This window comes from Haliotis cracherodii, unplaced genomic scaffold, assembly GCF_022045235.1.
Source record: "Haliotis cracherodii isolate W230 unplaced genomic scaffold, xgHalCrac1.p SCAF_8, whole genome shotgun sequence".
Taxonomy (NCBI): domain Eukaryota; kingdom Metazoa; phylum Mollusca; class Gastropoda; order Lepetellida; family Haliotidae; genus Haliotis; species Haliotis cracherodii.
The window spans coordinates 52036-76838 of record NW_027266341.1 but is presented as its reverse complement, the minus strand read 5'-3'; the positions used below and the strand labels follow the sequence as shown (position 1 = coordinate 76838).

General features: G+C 42.8%; 2 protein-coding genes across 4 annotated transcripts in view; one reads left to right on the top strand and one right to left on the bottom strand.

Annotated features, from left to right (window-relative positions):
• The window catches only part of LOC139449356 (protein phosphatase methylesterase 1-like), a 71084-nt gene extending 55020 nt beyond the window's left edge, over nt 1-16064 (top strand). For 2 of the 3 annotated variants that reach the window (XM_071230687.1, XM_071230686.1), the window contains exons 12-16: nt 3151-3216; nt 6307-6351; nt 6509-6573; nt 9539-9606; nt 11789-16064. In XM_071230687.1, coding sequence (XP_071086788.1) covers nt 3151-3216; nt 6307-6351; nt 6509-6573; nt 9539-9606; nt 11789-11807 — 263 coding nt within the window. In that variant the 3' untranslated portion in view covers nt 11808-16064. The remainder of the gene's footprint in view (nt 1-3150; nt 3217-6306; nt 6352-6508; nt 6574-9538; nt 9607-11788) is intronic. The other variant, XM_071230688.1, reaches the window with a different exon arrangement.
• The window catches only part of LOC139449355 (asparaginyl-tRNA synthetase-like), a 25561-nt gene continuing 16491 nt past the window's right edge, over nt 15734-24803 (bottom strand). Inside the window, exons 11-13 of the mRNA XM_071230685.1 lie at nt 17894-18025; nt 17668-17792; nt 15734-17231 (exon numbers count right to left, since the gene is read on the bottom strand). Of these exons, the coding sequence (XP_071086786.1) occupies nt 17087-17231; nt 17668-17792; nt 17894-18025 (402 nt within the window). The 3' untranslated portion in view covers nt 15734-17086. The remainder of the gene's footprint in view (nt 17232-17667; nt 17793-17893; nt 18026-24803) is intronic.

The window sequence follows — 24803 nt, the reverse complement described above, 5'->3', positions numbered from 1 at the left end:
AGTTTGAAACATGTGTCTGTTTACAGGCTGGTGGAGATTGTAGCATGTGTCTGTTTACAGGCTGGTGGAGATTGTAGCATGTGTCTGTTTGCAGGCTCATGGAGATTGTAACATGTGTCTGTTAACAGGCTAGCGGAGATTTTACCATGTGTCTGTTTACAGGCTGGTGGAGATTGAAGCATGTGTCAGTTTACAGGCTGGTGGAGATTGTAGCATATGTCTGTTTACAGGCTGTAGGAGATTGTAGCATGTGTCTGTTTGCAGGCTGGTGGAGATTGTAACATGTGTCTGTTTACAGGCTGGTGGATATTGTAGCATGTGTCTGTTTACAGACTGGTGGAGATTGAAGCATGTGTCTGTCTACAGGCTGGTGGAGATTGTAGCATTTGTCTGTTTGCAGGCTGGTGGAGATTGTACGATGTGTCTGTTTACAGGCTCATGGAGATTGAAACATGTGTCTGTTTACAGGCTGTAGGAGATTGTACCGTGTGTCTGTTTACAGGCTGGTGGAGATTGTAACATGTGTCTGTTTACAGGCTGGTCGAGATTGTAACGTGTCTGTTTACAGGCTAGCGGAGATTTTACCATGTGTCTGTTTACAGGCTGGTGGAGATTGAAGCATGTGTCTGGTTACAGGCTGGTGGAGATTGTAGCATGTGTCTGTTTACAGGCTGGTGGATATTGTAGCATGTGTCTGTTTACAGACTGGTGGATATTGTAGCATGTGTCTGTCTACAGGCTGGTGGAGATTGTAACATGTGTCTGTTTACAGGCTGGTGGAGATTGTAGCATGTGTCTGTTTGCAGGCTGTCGGAGATTGTACCATGTGTCTGTTCACAGGCTCATGGAGATTGTAGCATGTGTCTGTTTGCAGGCTCATGGAGATTGTAACATGTGTCTGTTTACAGGCTAGCGGAGATTGTAACATGTGTCTGTTTACAGGCTGGTGGAGATTGAAGCATGTGTCTGTTTACAGGCTGGTGGAGATTGTAGCATGTGTCTGTTTACAGGCTGTAGGAGATTGTAGCATGTGTCTGTTTGCAGGCTGGTGGAGATTGTAACATGTGTCTGTTTACAGGCTGGTGGATATTGTAGCATGTGTCTGTTTACAGACTGGTGGAGATTGTAGCATGTGTCTGTCTACAGGCTGGTGGAGATTGTAGCATTTGTCTGTTTGCAGGCTGGTGGAGATTGTACCATGTGTCTGTTTACAGGCTCATGGAGATTGAAACATGTGTCTGTTTACAGGCTGTAGGAGATTGTACCATGTGTCTGTTTACAGGCTGGTGGAGATTGTAGCATGTGTCTGTTTACAGGCTGGTGGAGATTGTACCATGTGTCTGTTTACAGGCTGGTGGAGATTGTAGCATGTGTCTGTTTACAGGCTGGTGGAGATTGCAGCATGTGTCTGTTTACAGGCTATAGGAGATTGTAGCATGTGTCTGTTTACAGGCTGATGGAGATTGTAACATGTGTCTGTTTGCAGGCTGTAGGAGATTGTAACATGTGTCTGTTTACAGGCTGTAGGAGATTGTAGCATGTGTCTGTTTGCAGGCTGGTGAAGATTGTAACATGTGTCTGTTTACAGGCTGGTGGATATTGTAACATGTGTCTGTTTACAGGCTGGTGGATATTGTAACATGTGTCTGTTTACATGCTGGTGGAGATTGTACCATGTGTCTGTTTACAGGCTGTAGGAGATTGTACCATGTGTCTGTTTACAGGCTCATGGAGATTGTACCATGTGCCTGTTTACAGGCTGGTGAAGATTGTAACATGTGTCTGTTTACAGGCTGGTGGAGATTGTAGCATGTGTCTGTTTACAGGCTGTAGGAGATTGTAGCATGTGTCTGTTTGCAGGCTGGTGAAGATTGTAACATGTGTCTGTTTACAGGCTGGTGGAGCTTGTAACATGTGTCTGTTTACAGGCTGGTGGAGATTGTACCATGTGTCTGTTTACAGGCTGTAGGAGATTGTAGCATGTGTCTGTTTACAGGCTCATGGAGATTGTACCATGTGCCTGTTTACAGGCTGGTGGAGATTGTAGCATGTGTCTGTTTACAGGCTGGTTGAGATTGAACCATGTGTCTGTTTACAGGCTGTAGGAGATTGTAACATGTGTCTGTTTACATGCTGGTGGAGATTGTAACGTGTCTGTTTACAGGCTGGTGGAGATTGTACCATGTGTCTGTTTACAGGCTGGTGGAGATTGTAACATGTGTCTGTTTACAGGCTGGTGGAGATTGTACCATGTGTCTGTTTGCAGGATGGTGGAGATTGTACCATGTGTCTGTTTACATGCTGGTGGAGATTGTAGCATGTGTCTGTTTACATGCTGGTGGAGATTGTAGCATGTTTCTGTTTACATGCTGGTGGAGATGGTAGCATGTGTCTGTTTACATGCTGGCGGAGACTGTAGCATGTGCCTGTTTACAGGCTGGCGGAGATTGTACCATGTGTCTGTTTACAGGCTGGTGGAGATTGTAGCATGTGTCTGTTTACAGGCTGGTGGAGATTGTACCATGTGTCTGTTTACAGGCTGGTGGAGATTGTAGCATGTGTCTGTTTACAGGCTGGTGGAGATTGTAGCATGTGTCTGTTTACAGACTGGTGGAGATTGTAGCATGTGTCTGTTTACAGGCTGGCGGAGATTGTAGCATGTGTCTGTTTACAGGCTGGTGGAGATTGTACCATGTGTCTTTTTACAGACTGGTGGAGATTGTACCATGTGCCTGTTAACAGACTGGTGGAGATTGTAGCATGTGTCTGTTTACAGGCTGGTGGAGATTGTAGCATGTGTCTGTTTACAGGATGGTGGAGATTGTAGCATGTGTCTGTTTACAGGCTGGTGGAGATTGTAGCATGTGTCTGTTTACAGGCTGGTGGAGATTGTACCATGTGTCTGTTTACATGCTGGCGGAGATTGTAGCATGTGTCTGTTTACAGGCTGGTGGAGATTGTACCATGTGCCTGTTAACAGACTGGTGGAGATTGTACCATGTGTCTGTTTACAGGCTGGTGAAGATTGTATCATGTGTCTGTTTACAGGCTGGTGGAGATTGTACCATGTGTCTGTTTACATGCTGGCGGAGATTGTAGCATGTGTCTGTTTACAGGCTGATGGAGATTGTACCATGTGTCTGTTTGCAGGATGGTTTGAGGGACTGTCACAGAAGTTTCTGTCTTGCCCTGTTCCCAAGATGCTTCTACTTGCAGGTCAGCATTAGTAGATATACAGTCAACTCAGTAGATAGTCAACTCAGTAGATATACAGTCAACTCAGTAGATATACAGTCTATTCAGTAGATACAGTCAACTCAGTAGATACAGTCAACTCAGTAGATAGTCAACTCAGTAGATAGTCAACTCAGTAGATATTCAGTCTATTCATTAGATATACAGTCTATTCAGTAGATATACAGTCAACTCATTAGATACAGTCAACTCAGTAGATAATCAACTCAGTAGATATACAGTCAACACAGTAGATATACAGTCTATTCAGTAGATACAGTCAACTCAGTAGATACAGTCAACTCAGTAGATAGTCAACTCAGTAGATATTCAGTCTATTCATACGTTATACAGTCTATTCAGTAGATATACAGTCAACTCAGTAGATACAGTCAACTCAGTAGATAATCAACTCAGTAGATACAGTCAACTCAGTAGATAATCAACTCAGTAGATATACAGTCAACACAGTAGATATACAGTCAACTCAGTAGATATACAGTCAACTCAGTAGATATACATTCTATTCAGTAGATACAGTCAACTCAGTAGATATACAGTCTATTCAGTAGATAGTCAACTCGGTAGATATACAGTCTATTCAGTAGATAGTCAACTCAGTAGATATACAGTCTATTCAGTAGATATACAGTGAGGTGAGGTTAGCTGAGGTGAAATTTGGTTTAACGTCGCGTCCAAGATTATTGCACTTATATAGCGACGTGCATGTACGTGTGTGTTTGTGAGGCTGCTGGTACTAGTCCGGACTGATGCCGAGTTATAGTGCTAGCCCACTCAGATACCATGCCGCAGGTTAGTATGAATACCCTACTCAGACACAGTATACTGACTCCAACCGACCAGTCCTTGTTTTAGCCCCTTAAAGCCAAGCTTGGATCGAACCCCGGACCTTCCACTCTCCGGGCGGACGCTCTTCCACTAGACCACAGAGGTGGTCAGATATACAGTGAACTCAGTAGATGTACAGTGAACTCAGTAGATATACAGTCAGCTCAGTAGATAGTCAACTCAGTAGATACACTGTCACATTAACAAAAACACTGAATGTCAGCTCATGTGTCTATAGATGATCTACTATAGAAGTTTCGATGTCAAGACGTTCTTGACTGTGTAGTACATGTGTCTATAGATAATCTACTACAGAAGTTTCAATGACAGGACTCTGTTGACTGTGTAGTACATGTGTCTATAGATGGTCTATTACAGAAGTTTCAATGACAAGACTTTGTTGACTGTGTAGTACATGTGTCTATAGATGGTCTACTACAGAAGTTTCAATGACAGGACTCTGTTGACTGTGTAGTACATGTGTCTATAGATGGTCTATTACAGAAGTTTCAATGACAAGACTTTGTTGACTGTGTAGTACATGCGTCTTTCGATGGTCTATTACAGAAGTTTCAATGACAAGACTTTGTTGACTGTGTAGTACATGTGTCTATAGATGATCTACTACAGAAGTTTCAATGACAAGACTTTGTTGACTGTGTAGTACATGTGTCTATAGATGGTCTACTACAGAAGTTTCAATGACAAGACTTTGTTGACTGTGTAATTCATGTGTCTATAGATGATCTACTACAGAAGTTTAATGACAAGACTTAGTTGACTGTGTAGTACATGTGTCTTTAGATGGTCTATTACAGAAGTTTCAATGACACGACTTTGTTGACTGTGTAGTACATGTGTCTATAGATGGTCTATTACAGAAGTTTCAATGACAAGACTCTGTTGACTGTGTAGTACATGTGTCTATAGATGGTCTACTACAGAAGTTTCAATGACAAGACTCTGTTGACTGTGTAGTACATGTGTCTATAGATGGTCTATTACAGAAGTTTCAATGACAGGACTCTGTTGACTGTGTAGTACATGTGTCTATAGATAGTCTATTACAGAAGTTTCAATGACAGGACTCTGTTGACTGTGTAGTACATGTGTCTATAGATGGTCTATTACAGAAGTTTCAATGACAAGACTTTGTTGACTGTGTAGTACATGTGTCTATAGATGGTCTATTACAGAAGTTTCAATGACAGGACTCTGTTGACTGTGTAGTACATGTGTCTATAGATGGTCTATTACAGAAGTTTCAATGACAAGACTTTGTTGACTGTGTAGTACATGTGTCTATAGATGGTCTATTACAGAAGTTTCAATGACAAGACTCTGTTGACTGTGTAGTACATGTGTCTATAGATGGTCTATTACAGAAGTTTCAATGACAAGACTCTGTTGACTGTGTAGTACATGTGTCTATAGATGGTCTATTACAGAAGTTTCAATGACAGGACTCTGTTGACTGTGTAGTACATGTGTCTATAGATAGTCTATTACAGAAGTTTCAATGACAAGACTCTGTTGACTGTGTAGTACATGTGTCTATAGATGGTCTATTACAGAAGTTTCAATGACAAGACTCTGTTGACTGTGTAGTACATGTGTCTATAGATGGTCTATTACAGAAGTTTCAATGACAAGACTCTGTTGACTGTGTAGTACATGTGTCTATAGATGGTCTATTACAGAAGTTTCAATGACAAGACTTTGTTGACTGTGTAGTACATGTGTCTATAGATGGTCTACTACAGAAGTTTCAATGACAAGACTTTGTTGACTGTGTAGTACATGTGTCTTTAGATGGTCTATTACAGAAGTTTCAATGACAAGACTTAGTTGACTGTGTAGTACATGTGTCTATAGATGGTCTACTACAGAAGTTTCAATGACAGGACTTTGTTGACTGTGTAGTATATGTGTCTATAGATGGTCTATTACAGAAGTTTCAATGACAGGACTCTGTTGACTGTGTAGTACATGCGTCTATAGATGGTCTACTACAGAAGTTTCAATGACAAGACTTTGTTGACTGTGTAGTTCATGTGTCTATAGATAATCTACTACAGAAGTTTCAATGACAAGACTTTGGTATATTACATTGGTCATGTTTCAGGGGATTAAGTGATGTATGATGTTTCCTTGTATATTAAGTTGATATGATATAAAAAAACGTTAGTCAGCTTGAACGTTGTTTGTATTCCTTTAACACAGGTGTGGACCGTCTAGACAAGGATCTCACTATTGGGCAGATGCAGGGTATGTTTTATCGTCACCTTATATCCTTCATTATGTAGTTTCATGTTACTGAAGCATACAGCTCTGTCAGATAACTTTGACATGTTTGTGTCAGTGTTCATATTCAACTAAGCATGTTCTGACATGTTCTGGAGTTTATCTTGTCCTCTTGTTCCAGGCAAGTTTCAGATGCAGGTGCTGCCCCAGAGTGGTCATGCTGTACACGAAGACTGCCCAGATAGAGTGAGTAACATCCTTTACTGCCCTGCCCAGATAGAGTGAGTAACATCCTATACTGCCCTGCCCAGATAGATTGAGTAACATCCTATGCTGCCCTGCCCAGATAGTGAATAACATCCTATACTGCCCTGTTCAGATGGTGTAACATCCTATACTGACCTGCCCAGATAGAGTGTGTAACATCCTATATTGCCCTGCCCAGATGGTGTAACATCCTATACTGCCCTGCCCAGATAGAGTGAGTAACATCCTATACTGCCCTGTCCAGATGGTGTAACATCCTATATTGCCCTGCCCAGATAGAGTGAGTAACATCCTATACTGCCCTGTCCAGATGGTGTAACATCCTATACTGCCCTGCCAAGATAGAGTGAGTAACATCCTATACTGCCCTTTTCCAGATGGTGTAATATCCTATACTGACCTGCCCAGATAGGTAACATCCTATACTGCCCTGCCAAGATAGGTAACATCATATACTGCCCTACCAAAATAGAGTGTGTAACATCCTATACTGCCCTTCCCAGAAAGGTAACATCCTATATTGCCCTGCCCAGATGGTGTAACATTCTATATTGCCCTGCCCAGATGGTGTAGCATCCTATACTGCCCTGCCCAGATAGGTAACATCCAATACTGCCCTGCCCAGATAGGTAACATCCTATACTGCCCTACCCAGATAGAGTGTGTAACATCCTATATTGCCCTGCCCAGATAATGTAACATCCTATACTGCCCTGCCCAGATGTTGTAACATCCTATACTGCCCTGCCCAGATAGGTAACATCCTAAACTGCCCTGCCCAGATAGAGTGAGTACCATCCTATACTGCCCTGCTAAGAAAGGTAATATCCTATATTGCCCTGCCTAGATAGAGTAAGTAACATCCTATACTGACCTGCCCAGATAGTGAATAACATCCTATACTGCCCTTTTCAGATGGTGTAACATCCTATACTGACCTGCCCAGATAGAATGAGTAACATCCTATATTGACCTGCCCAGATAGAGTAACATCCTATATTGCCCTGCCCAGATGGTGTGAGTAACATCCTATACTGCCCTGCCCAAATAGTGTAAGATCCTATTTTGTCCAGATAGTGTAACATCCTATATTGCCCTGCCCTGGTAGAGTGAGTAACATCCTATACTGCCCTGTCCAGATGGTGTAACATCCTATACTGACCTGCCCAGATAGTGAATAACATCCTATACTGCCCTGGCCTGATGGTGTAACATCCTATACTGACCTGCCCAGATGGTGTAACATCCTATACTGACCTGCCCAGATAGGTAACATCCTATACTGCCCTGCCCAAAACAAATAAAACAAATAGTAAATATTCACTCAAAACTAAATATGGCAAACAAAACAATAGCACTAGTATGGATACCCAGCCATACAGGCATACCAGGCAATGAAATCGCAGACCAAATAGCAAAAACAGCAACAATCGACCAATCACCCACAATACAATTCCATGCAAGCAAAGCCGAAACAAAAATATTAATAAAACACTATAAGACAACAAAGCTTCCATAACAACATACAAAAATGCAAATCACAATGGATTAAAACACAGTTTACCACCCCAATTACTAAGTGCAAGAACTATACAAACTCCATATTAGCAGATAAAATTATAAACAGAATACAAAGCAATCAAACAAATTTAAACGAAACACTCCATAAACAAAACAGACATCCAAACCCTAACTGCATCCACTGTAACACCACTGAAGACATAAACCACATATTCAACACATGTAGAAAATATAAACAACAACAACAACAAGCACTATACAACTCTCATCTGCCCAACTACAAAAACAACGTCACCATGTTATTCAAACCAAACAACCCCCCAGCCACCTACCTGCAAATAGCCACTTTCCTTAAAAAAACAAATTTATCAGCAAAAATTTAGGCCATCCCAATCAAATTCTCTATGTATATCTCCCTCTACTCAGCAATACTTCAGATTCGGATCGGGATCCAAAATCTCAGTGCGGATTGTCTACTATGACGTCCGTGCTCCAAATTTCCAGCGCGGATTGTTCCCTACGACATCCGCACCCCAAACCCTGCCATATCCATACTCACTAATAATATAACCGTTTAACCAGCCACCCGCCCAATGTCAAGCACATCACTCTGACTGCCACACTCACCCCCTGCGTAAGGCCCCTGTTAATTAGCATAGGTTACCCACTTCTATCCACCTTTTCTTTTTCTTTTCCCCACCTAATATTTTTTTTATCTTATTATATACTTAAACATCAGCCAAACTGATCTCTATATTTTTTTTCTTTTTTTTTTCTTTCTATCTCTCCTACTTTATGTATACTCCCCTAGACCCTGCTTAACATAGGACTTCTACAATCTCATAGGACTTCTACAATCTCATTATGGCATCTCTCTGCCTCTTCAACCCAATCCTGTCCTCTCTCCTACTTTATCCCCTTTCACTACTGTTTTTTGGGCTAGACGTTTATCATTATTCCCACAATTTATGGTTTCATAAGACCCGTCTGCCCCGAGTGCGAAATAGCCAGAGGTTGAAGCGCTCGTAAAATCTCCCAACTATTGATTGATTGATTGCTAGGGACCAGCGGTCACATTCTTTTGGAGACACCTTAATTTCACGATTCACAGTAGATGGGGAATATTTTCAATATCCAGCTCTGTCCAGATAGAAGGGCAATGTTTTCGGTATCCAACACTGTCCTGATAGATGGGGAAAATTTTCCATATTCACCACTGATCAAATAGAAGGGGAATATTTTCCGTATCCAACACTGTCCTGATAGATAGGGAATATTTTCCATATCCAGCACTGATCAAATAGATGGGGAATATTTTCCATATCAAACACTGTCCTGATAGATGGGGAATATTTTCCATATCCAGCACTGTCCAGATAGATGGGGAATATTTTCCATATCCAGCCCTGTTCTCTGTTAACAGGTTGCTGAAGTACTTGCAACATTCATGGTGCGACACAAAGTAGCTGATCCAACAACAAACTTTGAAAGGTGAGTTGATACACTACGTAATGGTTATTATATTAGTGTGAGTTCATACACTACTTTGAGCCATGTTCTTCTGTTTCAATTAGTTGTTGATTCATTGAATTTACTGAGTGTAATGTTGTTTACAACACTGTATGAAACCCATAATGTTTGTAATACTTTTAGGAATGGTTTATTTTGGTTTTAGTATATTCAGAGTGAGTATGTTGGGTTTAACACTGCTTTCAACAGTATTCCAGTTATATCAATGTGTGTCAGCTTAATGTGGGAGGAAAGCCTGAAATGATGCAGGTTAGGTTACCAGTTTGGTTAAACCCACGAGCACAAGTATGGTGCTCACAAACTCTGTAGGGTTATGATGAGGATATATTTATGTATGATGGCAAGGATGTGCAGGACATGTCTCACGTCTTGGAGGTCTTTATGTATGATGGCAAGGATGTGCAGGACATGTCACGCGTGTTGGAGGTGGGTATCTTCATGTATGATGGCAAGGATGTGCAGGACATGTCTCATGTCTTGGAGGTGGGTATCTTCATGTATGATGGCAAGGATGTGCAGGACATGTCACGCGTGTTGGAGGTGGGTATCTTCATGTATGATGGCAAGGATGTGCAGGACATGTCTCGCATCTTGGAGGTGGGTATCTTTATGTATAATGGCAAGGATGTGCAGGACATGTCTCGCGTCTTGGAGGTGGGTATCTTTATGTATGATGGCAAGGATGTGCAGGACATGTCTCATGTCTTGGAGGTGGGTATCTTTATGTATGATGGCAAGGATGTGCAGGACATGTCTCATGTCTTGGAGGTGGGTATCTTTATGTATGATGGCAAGGATGTGCAGGACATGTCTGATGTCTTGGAGGTGGGTATCTTTATGTATGATGGCAAGGATGTGCAGGACATGTCTCATGTCTTGGAGGTGGGTATCTTTATGTATGATGGCAAGGATGTGCAGGACATGTCTCATGTTTTGGAGGTGGGTATCTTTATGTATGATGGCAAGGATGTGCAGGACATGTCTCGCGTGTTGGAGGTGGGTATCTTCATGTATGATGGCAAGGATGTGCAGGACATGTCTCATGTCTTGGAGGTGGGTATCTTCATGTATGATGGCAAGGATGTGCAGGACATGTCACGCGTGTTGGAGGTGGGTATCTTCATGTATGATGGCAAGGATGTGCAGGACATGTCTCGCATCTTGGAGGTGGGTATCTTTATGTATAATGGCAAGGATGTGCAGGACATGTCTCGCGTCTTGGAGGTGGGTATCTTTATGTATGATGGCAAGGATGTGCAGGACATGTCTCGCGTCTTGAGGTGGGTATATTTATGTATGATGGCAAGGATGTGCAGGACATGTCTCATGTCTTGAGGTGGGTATCTTTATGTATAATGGCAAGGATGTGCAGGACATGTCTCGCGTCTTGAGGTGGGTATCTTTATGTGTGATGGCAAGGATGTGCAGGACATGTCTCGCGTCTTGAGGTGGGTATCTTTATGTGTGATGGCAAGGATGTGCAGGACATGTCTCATGTCTTGAGGTGGGTATCTTTATGTATAATGGCAAGGATGTGCAGGACATGTCTCGCGTCTTGAGGTGGGTATCTTTATGTGTGATGGCAAGGATGTGCAGGACATGTCTCATGTCTTGAGGTGGGTATCTTTATGTATAATGGCAAGGATGTGCAGGACATGTCTCGCGTCTTGAGGTGGGTATCTTTATGTGTGATGGCAAGGATGTGCAGGACATGTCTCATGTCTTGGAGGTGGGTATCTTTATGTATAATGGCAAGGATGTGCAGGACATGTCTCATGTCTTGGAGGTGGGTATCTTTATGTATGATGGCAAGGATGTGCAGGACATGTCTGATGTCTTGGAGGTGGGTATCTTTATGTATGATGGCAAGGATGTGCAGGACATGTCTCATGTCTTGGAGGTGGGTATTTTCATGTATGATGGCAAGGATGTGCAGGACATGTCACGCGTGTTGGAGGTGGGTATCTTTATGTATGATGGCAAGGATGTGCAGGACATGTCTCACGTCTTGGAGGTGGGTATCTTTATGTATGATGGCAAGGATGTGCAGGACATGTCTCGCATCTTGGATGTGGGGACAAATGTCAGGGGTGTTGTAACATCATATTTGACATGCAGCTGACATGCTTGAATTCTTCCACAGGTCATTCCCAGCTTGCTGACTTTGGTCCTCTGAGAGGCTGCCAGTCACCCCATACAGAGGACTCTACACCGTGCTAAACGGCCACGACATCAAGTGATGTTCATGATTCATACACAGTACAAAAGGCTGATTTGAAAGAAAAACAACAAGATTGTGTGTGTGTGTGTGTGTGTGTGTGTGTGTGTGTGTGTGTGTGTGTGTGCAAGTTACTTCAGTCAATCTGTCAATCTGTCAATCTGTCTGCCACAGCTCATTTGTCCCCTTCTTTGTAGAAAAGGCATGATGTAGATCTACATTTACATCAGATAGAGGACACAGTATTGTCCTGCCAGTCAGGTCTCCCCGACGTGTAGATCTACAGTAACATCAGACATGGGACACAGTATTGTCCCGTCAGTCAGACCTCCCCAACGTGTAGTGGAGCTGTTGTAGTATTCAGTGTCTGCTTCACTGTACACGTTTTAAAAAGAACAATGTTTTGCTGAGGGCCCTGTACACAAAGCGATATGAGATGTTTGTAACTCCCATACTTTAACATTAGGCTTACGATAGTCATAGTGCTGAAGTTGCTTTGCTGAACAGGCCCAGAATTTCATTCAACTAGTCACACTGGCTTGTTATAGTACAGTTATAATTGTACAGTGATAGAAAAAGATGTACAGCCTAGAACTCTGAAACATTCAACAGTCCTGGAAAGGCTTAAAAAATTAAAAGAATTGGTTCTCAGGCAATGGGTTTTCAAAATATAGTGCGGGCGGGCGGTGTCTTTTATTTTTTGTTGTTGTTCAAACTAGTTTGTAACCAAATAAACAGTTGTGTACAATCAGCCTGGGAAAGGGCCTCCTACATAAATGTATTCCTTGATGAGTAAAATACTGGAATACGTTGGACTTGGAATGTTTAGGGATTTTATTATCCCCCGCCACGAAGTGGAAGGGGGGATATAGGAATGGGTGCCGTCCGGCCGTCCGGCCGTCCTTCACATTTCGTTTCCGGAGTAGATCTTGAAAAACGTACCATATTTCTTCACAAAACTTGGCACATAGATAGATCTAGTGGTGAACTGGTGCCTTTTGATAGTTTGGGATTTTTAAAAAAGTTATTTTTTGCGTTTCCATGGCAACGACTTTGATTTAGACTGAAAATGGCGGTAGTCCTCGTTTCCGGAGCAGATCTTGAAAACCATACCATATTTCTTCACCAAACTTGGCACATAGATAGATCTAGGGGTGAACTGGTGCCTTTTGATAGTTTGGGATTTTTAAAAAAGTTATTTTTCGAGTGTCCATGGCAACGACTTTGATTTAGACTGAAAATGGCAGTAGTCCTCGTTTCCGGAGCAGATCTTGAAAGCCGTACCATATTTCTTCACCTTTCTTTGCACATAGATAGGTCTAGTAGTGAACTGGTGCCTTTTGATAGTTTATGATTTTTAAAAAGATATTTTTCGAGTTTCCATGGCAACGACTTTGATTTAGACTGAAAATGGCGGTAGTCCTCGTTTCCGGAGCAGATCTTGAAAACCATACCATATTTCTTCACCAAACTTGGCACATAGATAGATCTAGGGGTGAACTGGTGCCTTTTGATAGTTTGGGATTTTTAAAAAAGTTATTTTTCGAGTGTCCATGGCAACGACTTTGATTTAGACTGAAAATGGCAGTAGTCCTCGTTTCCGGAGCAGATCTTGAAAGCCGTACCATATTTCTTCACCTTTCTTTGCACATAGATAGGTCTAGTAGTGAACTGGTGCCTTTTGATAGTTTATGATTTTTAAAAAGATATTTTTCGAGTTTCCATGGCAACGACTTTGATTTAGACTGAAAATGGCGGTAGTCCTCATTTCTGGAGCAGATCTTGAAAACCATACCATATTTCTTCACCATACTTGGCACATAGATAGGTGTAGTGGTGAACTAGTGCCTTTTGATAGTTTGGAATTTAAAAAAAAAAGTTATTTTTCGAGTTTCCATGTCAAAAACTTTGATTTAGACTGAAAATGGCGGTAGTCGTCGTTTCCGGAGCAGATCTTGAAAACCGTACCATATTTCTTCGTCATACTTGGCACATAGATAGGTCTAGTGGTGAAATGGTGCCTTTTGATAGTTTGGCATTTTTAAAAACAATATTTTTCGGGTTTCCATGGCAACGACTTTGATTTAGACTGAAAATGGCAGTAGTCGTCGTTTCCGGAACAGATCTTGAAAACCGTACCATTTTTCTTAACCATATTTTGCACATTGATAGGTTTAGTGGTGAACTGGTACCTTTGAATACTTTTTGGATTTTTAAAAACAATATTTTTCTAGTTTCCATGGCAACGACTTTGATTTAAACTGAAAATGGAGGTAGTCCTCGTTTCTGGAGCAGATCTTGAAAACCGTACCATATTTCCTCACCATACTTGGCACATAGATAGATCTAGTGGTGAACTGGTGCCTTTTGATAGTTTGGGATTTTTAAAAAAGTTATTTTTTGCGTTTCCATGGCAACGACTTTGATTTAGACTGAAAATGGCAGTAGTCCTCGTTTCCGGAGCAGATCTTGAAAACCATACCATATTTCTTCACCAAACTTGGCACATAGATAGATCTAGGGGTGAACTGGTGCCTTTTGATAGTTTGGGATTTTTAAAAAAGTTATTTTTCGAGTGTCCATGGCAACGACTTTGATTTAGACTGAAAATGGCAGTAGTCCTCGTTTCCGGAGCAGATCTTGAAAGCCGTACCATATTTCTTCACCTTTCTTCGCACATAGATAGGTCTAGTAGTGAACTGGTGCCTTTTGATAGTTTATGATTTTTAAAAAGATATTTTTCGAGTTTCCAAGGCAACGACTTTGATTTAGACTGAAAATGGCGGTAGTCCTCGTTTCTGGAGCAGATCTTGAAAACCATACCATATTTCTTCACCATACTTGGCACATAGATAGGTGTAGTGGTGAACTAGTGCCTTTTGATAGTTTGGGATTTAAAAAAAAAAGTTATTTTTCGAGTTTCCATGTCAAAAACTTTGATTTAGACTGAAAATGGCGGTAGTCCTCGTTTCTGGAGCAGATCTTGAAAACCGTACCATATTTCTTCGTCATACTTGGCACATAGATAGGTCTAGTGGTGAAATGGTGCCTTTTGATAGTTTGGCATTTTTAATAACAATATTTTTCGGGTTTCCATGGCAACGACTTTGATTTAGACTGAAAATGGCAGTAGTCGTCGTTTCCGGAGCAGATCTTGAAAACCGTAACATTTTTCTTAACCATATTTTGCACATTGATAGGTTTAGTGGTGAACTGGTACCTTTGAATACTTTTTGGATTTTTAAAAACAATATTTTTCTAGTTTCCATGGCAACAACTTTGATTTAAACTGAAAATGGAGGTAGTCCTCATTTCCGGAGCAGATCTTGAAAAACGTAGTATATTTCTTTACAAAAAGGCCCAGTGAACATAGTTCACAGGAGCTAATGCATTGCACACACCTGACATGTCATATTGGCGGGGGATGTGAGTATTTCATGCTTGTTTATTTTATATTTTTTTTTAAATGGAAATAAAAACAAAAGTGTGGTAAACTTTATTATGATACAGGCGGTGCCTGAGAACCAAGACTTTTTAGCCTAAACATGAACTTTTAGTCGAAACTAGTAAAGTAATGTGAGATTTCTGTTTAGGATTTTGACAAATACAAGTAAACCCTGACTTCAGCAGGAATCAGAAACAAATGCATTTCCTCAATAAATAAGCCAGAAAGTATTTAAAGAAGATAACATGTAGAGGTAGCATTTCTCATGCAACTAGCCTTCGGAATTGTAAGCTGGTGTCCAACGTTGTGGTGTACAGTCCATGTTGTGTTGATGCTGTTGTTAGTTTCTGTATGCAGATGTGTTCACTCACTTCAATGTGACGAACACAACGTTGACAGTGAATCACCAACAATGCACTGGGACATATACACAAGTTTATTGTACAGCAACATGTTTGTTTTGGTTAACACATCCTGTTGAGTGGACACAGATGGGGCCAGCCTGGGACCAGCCTGGGACCAGCCTGGGACCTGGATGTGTCATGTGGGCAACAATCACATCTAAAACATTGGATCTGTTCTCAGTGTGATGTGGGAATATATGCACAGGTGTTGTGAACATCTAAAGCAAAACAAGGAAACATTTTGTGAAATGAAATTATCAAACAATGTTTTCAACTAAACATTTTCATATTGGAGACTCATTTGTATATTTTGTACATATGCTATTAAACTATACTTTTTCATTTTTTAGATCTGTTCATTTTCATTCTAAACCAATAAAAATATGTAGTGTCGTCTGACAGGGATCAATCTGCAGTTTACTGAGATGGCCTATCTTAGACCTGTGAATACCATTACTCTATGTATGGGATTTAAAACAGGCAAAACCCAGGTGCTTGATCAACAAAGCATTTCCAGCTCTGTGTCTGTCCAAACTTCAGAACATGAGGGCTTCATAACATGCATTAGATAGATCTCCATCTGGCAGTCCACTTCTACACCCAGGAACTGCCTACACAAGTAGGGTTAGGTAAGAGTGACCAAGGGAAGCAATTCTGCACAGTAAAATGCAGCACATTGAACACTGGATCCCCTGAAGTGTTTAGTGTGCTCACTGTTCAGCCAGCAGTCCCCTCAACTAGTACACTCTACCTGCCTATGTTCCATATACACAACTGTCACATGACTTCTCCCTAATTACAGACAGAGTACATGGAAATCACACTAGGAATCTCTCACACATTACCCCACTATGTTTCAGTCAAGCTCCTTCCCAACATGTGACACCTTCCTTACACTCTAGGTGACATCGCTGCCACAAGTGTGGGCAGGGCACGACCATTACAAGAATCTGGTAATTTGCCCTCCACAACAGAGTAACGTTTATACTTTTCTTTATGTCATGATAGTGAATGTTGAAAAGGTTTATGACTGACGATGAATTCCCAGATGAATTTACCTTTTTTGTTTGTTTGATCAGATTGGTTCGAGATTGCAGACAAACAGAAAAATCAACCAACTTCCCCCTAACATTCTTACTAAGAGTATTCCGCATTACAGCAGTCATCACGGTTTGTAAACACTTGTTTGTAAACATAAGGGTCAGTCGGTTGCGAGTTCAACTCCGAGCATGGTTGTAGCCACCTAGCATAGAGAGTTCTGCGAAAGGGATATCGCTGTGAGGAGCTTGCGTTACAGTGTCACATGGCAGTGTGTTGATATTTGGTTGTTATTGGGTGGTAACACGTGGCAGTACGTCGATGGTGACAGGTCAACTACAGCTTGCAGGTCCCTGGTGAGCGTGGGAAGGGAATGACATCACGGATGTTGCCTGTCCCTAACAGATGCTGCAGGTATCTCTCAAACCCTAGGCCGAAGCCGCCATGAGGAGCCGAGCCGTACTTCCTCAAGTCCAGGTACCTGAAAAAAAGAGGATCTCTAGGATTGTGCTGAGCTTTCACAAACTGTTATCATTTCTGAAAGAAAATGGACTGCTATAGTAGTTATTTTTCTTGACTCTGGATGTGATGGATTACGTGTACAATGCTTGTCGTAAGAGGCGGCGAACGGGAATGGTGGCCAGGCTCGCTGACTTGTTTGATGCATGTCATTGTATTCCAATTGCATGGCTTGTTGCTCATGACGTCAATCACTGGATTGTATGGTCCAGACCTACTTACAAACCGCCGTCATATAGCTGGAATATTGCTGAGTGCGGCGTTAAACAACAAACAAAAATAACAACAACAAAAATGTGTACTTGGAGATACATGCATGTACATCAAGCTAGTTTCTGGTCTAGTTCAATGCTGCAACCGTTGGGATGCAAACAGTAAACAAGGGGTACAATACTTGCCAGTCATACATGTCTTGTTCTCCTGCGTCTTCAAGTCGGGAGTGCAGAGTATCATAATTGTCCTCCCTCAGACTGCCACCTATGAGCTCACCCACTCCAGGAACCAACAGGTCGACTGCACCCACCTACAGAACACATCACAGTTTAATTTAATCTGTTGAAGCTTGGAGGGTGTCTGGGCTACTACAGCTGAATAAGATTGTACAAAGCAGAGAATTTAACCTACAGTTTTGTTGTCAGGGTTGAGTTTGGTGTAGAAAGGTTTGAGCTGCGCAGGGAAGTCTGTCACAAACACAGGAACATCACCCAGGTGCTGAGTCAGCCATCGCTCGTGCTCCTTCTGCAGATCAGCGCCCCACTTGGAAGAAAAAAAACACTTGTCACATGTCAACACCATTATCAACGACATCATGTCAACAGTAGCATCATGTCACAAATCAACATCAACATTGTCATGTCACCATCAGCAGCAACATCAGCAACATCAGCAGCAACAACATCATGTCACATTCCCTACATCATACTTTTACAAACAGGAGGCTGAGAATATGTTTGAAGGTTAAACAGTGATGAACCTGAATCTACATATAGCAGAGTTATGATTTACAACCAACCATTTAGGAGGGAGACTCACAGACAGCAGAGATACAATGGATGCTTCTTCTACTTAGGAGACTCACAGACAGCAGAGATATGGTGGATACTACTTCTATGTGGGAGACCCACAGACAGCAGAGATACGATGAATGCTGCTTCTCTGTGGGAGACTCACAGACAGCAGAGATACGATGGATGCTGCTTCTATGTGGGAGACTCACAGACAGCAAAGATAAGATGGATGCTACTTCTATGTGGGAGACTCACAGACAACAGAGATACGATGGATGCAACTTCTATGTGGGAGACTCACAGACAGCAGAGATGTGAAGGATGCTACTTCTATGTGGGAGACTCACAGACAGCAGTGATACAATTGATGATACATCAATGTAGGAGACTCACAGACAGCAGAGATACAATGAATGATACTTCTACGTAGAAGACTCACAGACAGCAGAGATGTGAAGGATGCTACTTCTACGTAGAAGACTCTCAGACAGCAGATACTTCTACGTGGGAGACTCACAGACAGCAGAGATACGATGGATGCTACTTGTATGTGTGAGACTCACTGACAGCAGAGATACGATGGATGCTACATCTTAGTAGGAGACTCGCAGACAGCAGAGATACAACGGATGATACTTTTACATGGGAGACTGACAGACAGCAGAGATACGATGAATGCTGCTTCTATGTGAGAGACTCACAGACAGCAGAGATACAACCGATGATACTTCTAGGTGGGAGACTCGCAGACAGCAGAGATACGATGAATGCTGCTTCTATGTGGGAGACTCACAGACAGCAGAGATACGATGAATGCTGCTTCTATGTGGGAGAATCAGACAGCAGAGATATGATGAATGCTGCTTCTATGTGGGAGACTCACAGACAGCAGAGATACAACCGATGATACTTCTAAGTAGGAGACTCACAGACAGCAGAGATACGATGAATGTTGCTTCTATGTGGGAGACTCGCAGACAGCAGAGATACGATGGATGCTGCTTCTATGTGGGAGACTCACAGACAGCAGAGATACGATGAATGTTGCTTCTATGTGGGAGACTCACAGACAGCAGAGATACGATGGATGCTGCTTCTATGTGGGAGACTCACAGACAGCAGAGATACGATGAATGATACTTCTATGTGGGAGACTCACAGACAGCAGAGATACGATGGATGCTACTTGTATGTGTGAGACTCACTGACAGCAGAGATACGATGGATGCTACATCTTAGTAGGAGACTCGCAGACAGCAGAGATACAAAGGATGATACTTTTACATGGGAGACTGACAGACAGCAGAGATACGATGAATGCTGCTTCTATGTGAAAGACTCACAGACAGCAGAGATACAACCGATGATACTTCTATGTGGGAGACTCGCAGACAGCAGAGATACGATGAATGCTGCTTCTATGTGGGAGACTCACAGACAGCAGAGATACGATGAATGCTGCTTCTATGTGGGAGAATCAGACAGCAGAGATATGATGAATGCTGCTTCTATGTGGGAGACTCACAGACAGCAGAGATACAACCGATGATACTTCTAAGTAGGAGACTCACAGACAGCAGACATACGATGAATGTTGCTTCTATGTGGGAGGCTCAGACAGCAGAGATACGATGGATGCTGCTTCTATGTGGGAGACTCACAGACAGCAGAGATATGATGGATGCTGCTTCTATGTGGGAGACTCACAGACAGCAGAGATACGATGAATGATACTTCTATGTGGGAGACTCACAGACAGCAGCGATACGATGGATGCTGCTTCTATGTGGGAGACTCACAGACAGCAGAGATATGATGGATGCTGCTTCTATGTGGGAGACTCACAGACAGCAGAGATACGATGAATGATACTTCTATGTGGGAGACTCACAGACAGCAGCGATACGATGGATGCTGCTTCTATGTGGGAGACTCACAGACAGCAGAGATGCAATGGATGATACTTTTACGTAGGAGACTCACTGACAGCAGAGATACAATGGATGATACTATTTAGACTCACAGACAGCAGAGACATGATGAATGATACTTCTATGTGTGAGACTCACAGACAGCAGTGATATGATGGATGCTACTTCTACGTGGGAGACTCACAGGCAGCAGAGATACAACGGATGCTGCTTCTATGTGGGAGACTCACAGACAGCAGAGATACAACCGATGATACTTCTAAGTAGGAGACTCACAGACAGCAGAGATACGATGAATGTTGCTTCTATGTGGGAGGCTCAGACAGCAGAGATACGATGGATGCTGCTTCTATGTGGGAGACTCACAGACAGCAGAGATACGATGGATGCTGCTTCTATGTGGGAGACTCACAGACAGCAGAGATACGATGAATGATACTTCTATGTGGGAGACTCACAGACAGCAGCGATACGATGGATGCTGCTTCTATGTGGGAGACTCACAGACAGCAGAGATGCAATGGATGATACTTTTACGTAGGAGACTCACTGACAGCAGAGATACAATGGATGATACTATTTAGACTCACAGACAGCAGAGACATGATGAATGATACTTCTATGTGTGAGACTCACAGACAGCAGTGATATGATGGATGCTACTTCTACGTGGGAGACTCACAGGCAGCAGAGATACAACGGATGCTACTTCTATGTGGGAGACTCACAGACAGCAGAGATACGATGGATGCTGCTTCTTTGTGGGAGACTCACAGACAGCAGAGATACGATGAATGCTACTTCTAAGTGGGAGACTCACAGACAGCAGAGATACGATGGATGCTGCTTCAATGTGGGAGACTCACAGACAGCAGAGATATGATGAATGCTGCTTCTATATGGGAGACTCACAGACAGCAGAGATATGATGAATGCTGCTTCTATGTGGGAGACTCACAGACAGCAGAGATACAACCGATGATACATCTAAGTAGGAGACTCACAGACAGCAGAGATACGATGAATGTTGCTTCTATGTGGGAGACTCGCAGACAGCAGAGATACGATGGATGCTGCTTCTATGTGGGAGACTCACAGACAGCAGAGATACGATGAATGTTGCTTCTATGTGGGAGACTCACAGACAGCAGAGATACGATGAATGTTGCTTCTATGTGGGAGACTCACAGACAGCAGAGATACGATGAATGCTGCTTCTATGTGGGAGACTCACAGACAGCAGAGATACGATGAATGTTGCTTCTATGTGGGAGACTCACAGACAGCAGAGATACGATGAATGCTGCTTCTATGTGGGAGACTCACAGACAGCAGAGATACGATGAATGTTGCTTCTATGTGGGAGACTCACAGACAGCAGAGATACGATGAATGTTGCTTCTATGTGGGAGACTCACAGACAGCAGAGATACAACCGATGATACTTCTATGTAGAAGACACAGACAGCAGAGATACGATGGATGCTGCTTCTATGTGGGAGACTCGCAGACAGCAGAGATACGATGAATGTTGCTTTTATGTGGGACACTCACAGACAGCAGAGATACGATGGATGCTGCTTCTATGTGGGAGACTCACAGACAGCAGAGATACGATGAATGCTACTTCTATGTGGGAGACTCACTGACAGCAGAGATACGATGAATGATACTTCTATGTGGGAGACTCACAGACAGCAGCGATACGATGGATGCTGCTTCTATGTGGGAGACTCACAGACAGCAGAGATGCAATGGATGATACTTTTACGTAGGAGACTCACTGACAGCAGAGATACAATGGATGATACTATTTAGACTCACAGACAGCAGAGACATGATGAATGATACTTCTATGTGTGAGACTCACAGACAGCAGTGATATGATGGATGCTACTTCTACGTGGGAGACTCACAGGCAGCAGAGATACAACGGATGATACTTCTATGTGGGAGACTCACAGACAGCAGAGATACGATGGATGCTGCTTCTTTGTGGGAGACTCACAGACAGCAGAGATACGATGAATGCTACTTCTATGTGGGAGACTCACAGACAGCAGAGATACGATGAATGTTGCTTCTATGTGGGAGACTCACAGACAGCAGAGATACGATGAATGTTGCTTCTATGTGGGAGACTCACAGACAGCAGAGATACGATGAATGCTGCTTCTATGTGGGAGACTCACAGACAGCAGAGATACGATGAATGTTGCTTCTATGTGGGAGACTCACAGACAGCAGAGATACGATGAATGCTGCTTCTATGTGGGAGACTCACAGACAGCAGAGATACGATGAATGTTGCTTCTATGTGGGAGACTCACAGACAGCAGAGATACGATGAATGTTGCTTCTATGTGGGAGACTCACAGACAGCAGAGATACAACCGATGATACTTCTATGTAGAAGACACAGACAGCAGAGATACGATGGATGCTGCTTCTATGTGGGAGACTCGCAGACAGCAGAGATACGATGAATGTTGCTTTTATGTGGGAGACTCACAGACAGCAGAGATACGATGGATGCTGCTTCTATGTGGGAGACTCACTGACAGCAGAGATACGATGAATGATACTTCTATGTGGGAGACTCACAGACAGCAGCGATACGATGGATGCTGCTTCTATGTGGGAGACTCACAGACAGCAGAGATACGATGAATGATACTTCTATGTGGGAGACTCACTGAGAGCAGAGATACAACCGATGATACTTCTATGTGGGAGACTCACTGACAGCAGAGATACGATGAATGATACTTCTCTGTGGGAGACTCACAGACAGCAGAGATACGATGAATGATACTTCTATGTGGGAGACTCACTGACAGCAGAGATACAACCGATGATACTTCTATGTGGGAGACTCACTGACAGCAGAGATACGATGAATGCTACTTCTATGTGGGAGACTCACTGACAGCAGAGATACGATGAATGATACTTCTATGTGGGAGACTCACAGACAGCAGCGATACGATGGATGCTGCTTCTATGTGGGAGACTCACAGACAGCAGAGATACAACCGATGATACTTCTATGTGGAAGACTCACAGACAGCAGAGATACAACCGATGATACTTCTATGTGGGAGACTCACTGACAGCAGAGATGCGATGAATGATACTTCTATGTGGGAGACTCACAGACAGCAGAGATACGATGGATGCTGCTTCTATGTGGGAGACTCACAGACAGCAGAGATACGATGAATGCTACTTCTATGTGGGTGACTCACAGACAGCAGAGATGCAATGGATGATACTTTTACGTAGGAGACTCACAGACAGCAGAGATATGATGGATACTACTTCTATAAGGGAGACTCACTGACAGCAGATACAATGGATGATACTTCTATGTAGGAGACTCACTGACAGCAGAGATACAATGGATGATACTATTTAGACTCACAGACAGCAGAGACATGATGAATGATACTTCTATGTGTGAGACTCACAGACAGCAGTGATACGATGGATGCTACTTCTACGTGGGAGACTCACAGGCAGCTGAGATAAAACGGCTGCTACTTCTATGTGGGAGACTCACAGACAGCAGAGATACAACGGATGCTACTTCTATGTGGGAGACTGACAGACAGCAGAGATACAACCGATGATACTTCTATGTGGGAGACTCACTGACAGCAGAGATACGATGAATGCTACTTCTATGTGGGAGACTCACTGACAGCAGTGATACGATGAATGATACTTCTATGTGGGAGACTCACAGACAGCAGCGATACGATGGATGCTGCTTCTATGTGGGAGACTCACAGACAGCAGATATACAACCGATGATACTTCTATGTGAGAGACTCACAGACAGCAGAGATACAACCGATGATACTTCTATGTGGGAGACTCACTGACAGCAGAGATGCGATGAATGATACTTCTATGTGGGAGACTCACAGACAGCAGAGATACGATGGATGCTGCTTCTATGTGGGAGACTCACAGACAGCAGAGATACGATGAATGCTACTTCTATGTGGGAGACTCACAGACAGCAGAGATACGATGGATGCTGCTTCTATGTGGGAGACTCACAGACAGCAGAGATGCAATGGATGATACTTTTACGTAGGAGACTCACAGACAGCAGAGATATGATGGATACTACTTCTATAAGGGAGACTCACTGACAGCAGAGATACAATGGATGATACTTCTATGTAGGAGACTCACTGACAGCAGAGATACAATGGATGATACTATTTAGACTCACAGACAGTAGAGACATGATGAATGATACTTCTATGTGTGAGATTCACAGACAGCAGTGATACGATGGATGCTACTTCTACGTGGGAGACTCACAGGCAGCTGAGATAAAACGGCTGCTACTTCTATGTGGGAGACTCACAGACAGCAGAGATACAACGGATGCTACTTCTATGTGGGAGACTGACAGACAGCAGAGATACGATGGATGCTGCTTCTACGTGGGAGACTCACAGGCAGCTGAGATAAAACGGCTGCTACTTCTATGTGGGAGACTCACAGACAGCAGAGATACAACGGATGCTACTTCTATGTGGGAGACTGACAGACAGCAGAGATGTGAAGGATGCTTCT